Source organism: Cyprinodon variegatus, unplaced genomic scaffold, assembly GCF_000732505.1.
Source record: "Cyprinodon variegatus isolate N-32 unplaced genomic scaffold, C_variegatus-1.0 Scaffold207, whole genome shotgun sequence".
Classification (NCBI taxonomy): Eukaryota; Metazoa; Chordata; class Actinopteri; order Cyprinodontiformes; family Cyprinodontidae; genus Cyprinodon; species Cyprinodon variegatus.
This window is the reverse complement of record NW_015150660.1, coordinates 608,053-614,609: the sequence shown is the minus strand read 5'-3', so window position 1 is coordinate 614,609 and position 6,557 is coordinate 608,053. Positions and strand designations below refer to the sequence as shown.

The window sequence follows — 6,557 nt, the reverse complement described above, 5'->3', positions numbered from 1 at the left end:
AATATATATTTAGACTTAAAATTAGAATTAACCTACCTAACAAGCACATATATAGGACAAACCATGTTTAAAAAAAAGGCAGCGTATCAGAATCTAAAAAGTGTTTTTGCCAAGTAATGTTTTTACATGTATGATGGATTTTCTATGGGGATAAGTTGCTACACAAAGACAAGCATACATTTGATATAGATACAGTATATTTGGAAATGTATTTTAAGAAATGCAGCTTCAAATACATAAAAACACAACAATTTTTCGCTCAAGATAGCTGCTATGGCAGCTTTTCTACTTTCACCGCTTCTAGAAGTACTTTGTTATATATGTATTATTAAACCAGTCATTCAGACAAGACATTAACTGTAATTATTTCTAAAAGAAAATGTTTCAATGCTGTTTAAAAACACAGAATGTGTTTTTGTCTTTGTTATGTGCTGTAACTTTACTTATAATATCCTTATTGAGGATGTAAAAATTTGACAAAAACCTTAAATATCAAAAAGGAACTTTTATGCAGTTTTATGCTAATGTTCTTTTTAACTGTTCAAAGTCACATGCTGGTTTTTATGGTTTACTTTATTGTTTATTGATCAGTTAAACTACCAATCATTGTTAAGAGTGAATTTCATTTTTATGAATAAAATTAAAAAGTAATATTACATAATATTATAATAATTATAAAATTTGTGATTAATAGCATAGTATAATCAAATTAAATTGATTCTAATTGTGGATCCTTTTTGTAAATAAACAATCCCCAATGGATAGTAGTTAACATCTGAAAAAAAGCTAGAAAAACATAAATCGGAAGGATTCTTTTCAAGAAATGAATGATGAACTGGCCTACTTTTTATTATACACTTGGTAGTGATCGCTATGAAAGGGCTGCTGTTTCCATTTAGAGCCTCGCTCTAAGTACTGTATGACCCTCCAGGTTACATTTAGAGTAATCTTAAGCACTTCTTCCCACTTACTTTTGAATTTCCTCCTGGGTCTTTTAGAAGGAACAAAGCCAGAGTAACAAGGACCCTCTGCTATGTAAAATTTTACAGTGTGACATATGTAAATTATTTATTCGATTGCATGCCACATATACAGTAGGTAATATAAATGCATATCACTGTAATTACCATACCCTACCCCACCATACAAAATGTATCTATAAAGCAATTCAGCCCCAACTACACAAAAATGCTATACACAATCATAAAATACAAATTATAAATGATAAAAACAATAAAGTGGTGTATAAAAGTAGTAATAAAACAAAAAGCAATGATTAAATAATAAAAGACACAGTAAAACAAAGTCAACATCTCAGACGTGTTAAAAACAAAGAAAAATTAATGGGTATTAAGAAGAAATTTAAAATCATAAAGTGAATAGGCCAGTCTAATGGCCAAGGTAAGATCATTCCACAGCTTAGGGGCTGCAACAGAAAAAGCACGGCCTCCTCCGAGCTTGCGTTTTGTCTTTGGCACCCTCAGTAACAACTGGTCAGCTGAGCTAAAGCAGCGAGAGGGTGTGTAGGGATAAAGCTGCTCAGACAGGTAGGTTGGGGAGGACAATTAAGAGCTTTAAAAGCAATAAAATGATTTTAAAATGAAATCTCCTGGTAGCCAATGTAATGAGGCTAAAATAGGGGAAATGTGGTCAAATTTGCTTGTACCTGTTAAAAAAAGTCCAGCAGCATTCTGCACCCTCTGAAGCTGGGAAATGCATGAATTACTGATATTCTCATAAAGTGCAGCATTTTAAAAGATTATCATTTAAATAATAGAACAAAAAATGTGGCCCTTTGTCAGTTACATTACTGTATGTAACTCTTAACCAAATTGCCTTAAATACTTTTAACTGATTAAATTCAAATCAGATTGTTGAAAGCTGGGTTGCCAGCATTTTACCAATAATTTCAGGATGCACCCACTGGAATCAGTTATTAGCGTCCCTAAAAGCAGCTGACAAATTTGCACTGTTGCTAAATTAAACAGGCTCTGTGATTTGGAAGCTGATAGCAGATTGAGTCATGGAGTTACTAGTACGCTAGGCCACATTCACAACTGGAGATTAAATCCTGCATTAGAGAACCAACATACGTCTGATCAGGAGCCATATCTGTTCAACCTAACAAATTTTACAGGCTTAGCTCTTGTGTTCAAGAGCAGCTCCGATTGCTGTAAAGCCGCGCTTGCGGTTACATCACTCATTCAGTGGTGAATCCGTCCCTCTAAAGTTACAGAGTCAAACTTCTGAGAAGGTCAACCTGCACAGAGCATCAGCAGTATATACAACAAATACTGTATATAAAAAAAAAATAGATCATTAATGCCATTTAATATATCTCAGATCAAAAGGTATGGTCCAGAACTTCTTTGATGTGGTGTAAGTCCATGTCTACTTCCCAATTCCTGAGTCGATAATATATGAATTCCCAGACTGCCAAAACAGAGCACAGCATTTGTCTAAAAAGCAACAGACTTCAAACATGGAAGAGAATCGGACCAGAAATAGTGTTAAAAATACAGAAGAAGCCTCAGTATACTTCCAAAGTATTTGCAAAACAACCTACAGACGTTAAACCGTATTCACTCATGATTCTAAATTTAGCTGCGCTATGTCCTCATCTCTCTTAAGTTGGCAACCTGCACAGCACTATCGGAACAGGTGGTGGATGGAAGGGGAGGTATCTTGTTTGTGTTGTTATGATTTGAGACAATAACTCTCTCTATTAGTTAAAATTAATGCTTGGGTCAAACTTTATACAGTGTTGCTTTAAGATGACAGAAGAATTAGAGTTCAATTTTACTACAAATAGAGTTAAAAAGTAAAAAAAAAAGTTTGGGATAAAAGTAGAAAGGAACACAGGCAGCATGGATGCCAGAATATCGCAACTATTTTGAAAAGTCTTTATGGGCTCATGTATATGCAATTGTTTAGGATTTATAAAAATGTGTTTGTGAGTGTAATGAAGCATGCACCTTGTGATGGCACAGTTTGTAGCACTGTCGGTTTGCAGCAAGAAGGTTCTGAGTTTGATATCCAGCTACTCTGGCTTCCTCCCCCAGTCCTAAACTGGACTGTTTGTTTCATTAGTGTCTCTAAATTGCCGTTACGTGTGCGCATGTTCCCTGTGATAGACACTTTCCTTGTTAAAGTTGGCAAAAAACGTATTTCAAAGGTACAAACTTTAAAGAAGCATTTCAAAGTTTTCTAATGATGCTGCCACTTGTGGCTAAAGCACAGAACTGCAGCACTTTTGCTTATTTTCATAGCTCAAGCTTCAAATTAACAGGTTTTTTTTACTTTTTTAACCTTACCTGGAGTTGCGATTGGTGCCAAAATTGAGCTGGATGCTGGTTGCTACTGTTTATGTGTGTGTATGTGTGTGTGTATCCTGTTTTACCACTAAAGCTCTGTTAACAGATGTCCTAGAGCTAGATGATAGTCCAAAAGATTTGCTTTCATAGGCATAAGCCTGTAGCCATAAGGTTCTGCCTGAAACATGTATATGAAATTATTGAAAATTATTTAGGGAGATTACTTGAAAATCGAATCTGGTCGCTTGTGAGTATCCACAAAATCCATCCTAAATATAACGCTTCCATTGCTTGCCTGGTTGGATCCTTTTAACATGGACACGCTTGACGTCACATCCGCCAATGAGCTTGGGAACTTTTGACACAAAGTAAATTCTTGGAAAATAGGCTAGAGGCTTAAAGATGCATCAGCTCTAAACTGTTGAGGTGTCCGTCTGCTCATTAAACGATGTTTTAGTTCGAAAGAGTCAAATAAAAAGGCTATTTTTAAGATATTTTTCAGAAAAAACCTAACATAATGTCTCTTTAAGCTAAAAATAAAGTTTGGGAACATAAAAGTAGGCAAAATAAAAAAAAATAGATATCTATAAAATTAGTTTAAGAATGCAAATTCTTAATTATTTATACATGACTTAAATATTGTAAGATTGATTACAAAAATGGGAGGATGATAGAGTATTTGCTTAAAATTTAGAAATAAATGTTCCGTGCACAGCACTGCTAAACAGGTGATACAGTTTTTAACTCAATTAAAATGAAAGATTTTTACTTCTCCTGAATAGATGTGCAAATACTATAATCTAAATATCTTTTTGGCAGGGTGATAACATTTATCCCTTTCGAGTTATGTGAGTGACATTTTAAGGAAACACATAATTTTTGTTGTCTTTCTGCAACACAATAGAATCTTATCTTCCTTTTTCCACCTATTTTTGATTTGTTAGTGTCGAACATTAGAGCTGTGACAAGATTACTCGTTAAGTTTTAGTATAAACATTTGATTTGTTTGATACCAAATTAAAAACAAAGGCTATGATACATTTGTTCTTTGGCTGACTGTGCAGTAGCCCAGATTGCTTTACTAATGATACACCAGTTCTGTTAGTTGTGTCTGACTTTTGAACTCAGACATGGGAATGCTGCACTGAAACCTTTCCAAGCTTTCATTATGCAGCCTTTTAATGTGACATTTAAAATCTTCTCTTTTTTTTCGCTATCAGGACGGTTGACTTTTTCAAAGAACTGTGAAATATCGTAAAACACAATAACCTTTTTAGAGGCTTATCATTGCTTTTTGATTCAGTCACTTAAGTTCTAGTTCATCTCTCACCTAATATATTAGTTTATCTTATTTAAATCATTTTTTTTTCTTGAGGTTTAGTGGACCTGACTGTAAATCACTCAAGAGCCTGTTTTATTTTCTTTCCTCCAAATAACTGTAACTTTTTAAGGTGTTGTTTGCAGTGTTTTTGTTATTTAGTTGAGTATTTGCATTGATGTGATCAAAGATTATGTTATTGAAATACAGTTACCATTTCAGAATTATATATTTTTTCACTTTCTTAGCGCTAACAGAACGTGTAAATGGGGCATTGATTAATAAAATCACTTTCAGTTTTGTAAATGATTAATCACTTTCCAGGAAAGGTCAGTCTTATTGCTCTCTTTTATACCGTCAGTAATTTACTATTGGGCGAGCTTTCTTTGGCCTTAGTTCATCCAAATGTTCTTCAGAAAATGTCAGCATAACCTTTATGTCATGTCTCTATTTCCCACTTTTAATTTCCTTTATTTAACTACATTTGTGAAAGTTTTAATACTTACTTAAATAGGTTTTTTCCTTAATATAAGGTCCTCGGATCCTTTAATTTTTCTGATATATGTGTGCGACATTTCCTTTGATAATTAGGGCTGCATACATTTTAAAAGTGTAAAAGTGAGCCATTTACTGCCAATAAGTGAATGTATAGTTTTGTGATTTTTATTTTTCTTAATGCTTGTGGGGAAACCAGAGATAAAGGCAATCAGTCCGACATTCTTCTGTACGAATCAATGGTTGGAAGTTTTAGTAGGAATTTTCTGTCCCTCAGCTTGAGTCTCTTTTAAGGAGTCTGGCTTTAACCGTTCCTTTGTGTGTTTGAGGCTGTGGAAGATTATTCTCTGAAAGCGAAAATGTTCCTATACTTAATGTATTACATTTTTCAGATGGTAGACTTCTTTAAACTTTAAAGTGCTTCAGTGCTCTGGTTGATGGTTCTTTCCTTCTGTAGATAAAAAAATGATTAAAACTGAATAATATTCTGAATAATAATGCAGCAGACATTTTTGTGTGATCAAATAAAGCACATATTGCTTCAGACTTTTCACCCTTTCCTCCAACTCACTGTACTATAAGTCTCTTCATGATTAATGTGTTTAGCATTATTCTCACTATGTCTGTCTTATGCTTTTATTTCAGGTCTCTAAAGAGCAACAGGATCAGAGTTCTGTCCGACTTTGTTTTCTCTGAATACACTGCACTAGAGAGACTGTGAGTAAATGAATGCTGCCGCTCCCATCCCTTTAATCCTCTCGTTGTTAAAGAGGTCACAGTTCATTTCTGGGCCTATTTCTATAGAAAATTTGATTTATTTAAACTACACTGCTTTAAAAAACTTGCAACAATTCTACCATTTATTAAAAGATATTGGATACTTATGTTGTCACTTTAAAAATATTCAGAATTAATAGACTTTACTTTTTATGCGTACATAAATATAGAGAAAGTAATTTGGATTTTGCATTGTTACTTTTGGGATCACAGGCTGAACTATTTTGGAAGACCTTCTGTAAGCGATCTTAGCGTTAGCTTCAAAATCATTGGGGATTGCCAATACACACAGCACATTGGTTCCTAAGGCAACACTGTCAAGGACATAACAGCAGAGACTCATTTAAAAAGCTGCAGCACCGTCGTTAATAAATAAATCAAACTGAGTATCAAAGACATTTAAGCCAGCAACATTATTGCTCACCGTTTAAAAAAATAAAACAGCTTAGCACCACTGAAACTAAGTTAATTATGGAACAATTGCATAAAAGGTTGTGATAAATGGTGAGATAATAGTTAGATCTACAAGAAGCAGAATCAGTCTCTGATGAGATCTAAGGTTGTTTTTTTTACAACTGTGTCTGTTACATGGGAAAAAACACAAAAGGTCTTCGTTTGGAATAAGTTTTAAAACATTAAACCTTACATGTGTA

The 6,557-nt window shown here is 33.9% G+C and overlaps 1 protein-coding gene across 1 annotated transcript in view; it reads left to right on the top strand.

Annotated features, from left to right (window-relative positions):
* Positions 1–6,557, top strand: part of rxfp2 (relaxin/insulin-like family peptide receptor 2) — a 112,341-nt gene that overhangs the window by 52,938 nt on the left and 52,846 nt on the right. Inside the window, exon 5 of the mRNA XM_015380063.1 lies at positions 5,773–5,844. Coding sequence (XP_015235549.1) covers positions 5,773–5,844 — 72 coding nt within the window. The remainder of the gene's footprint in view (positions 1–5,772; positions 5,845–6,557) is intronic.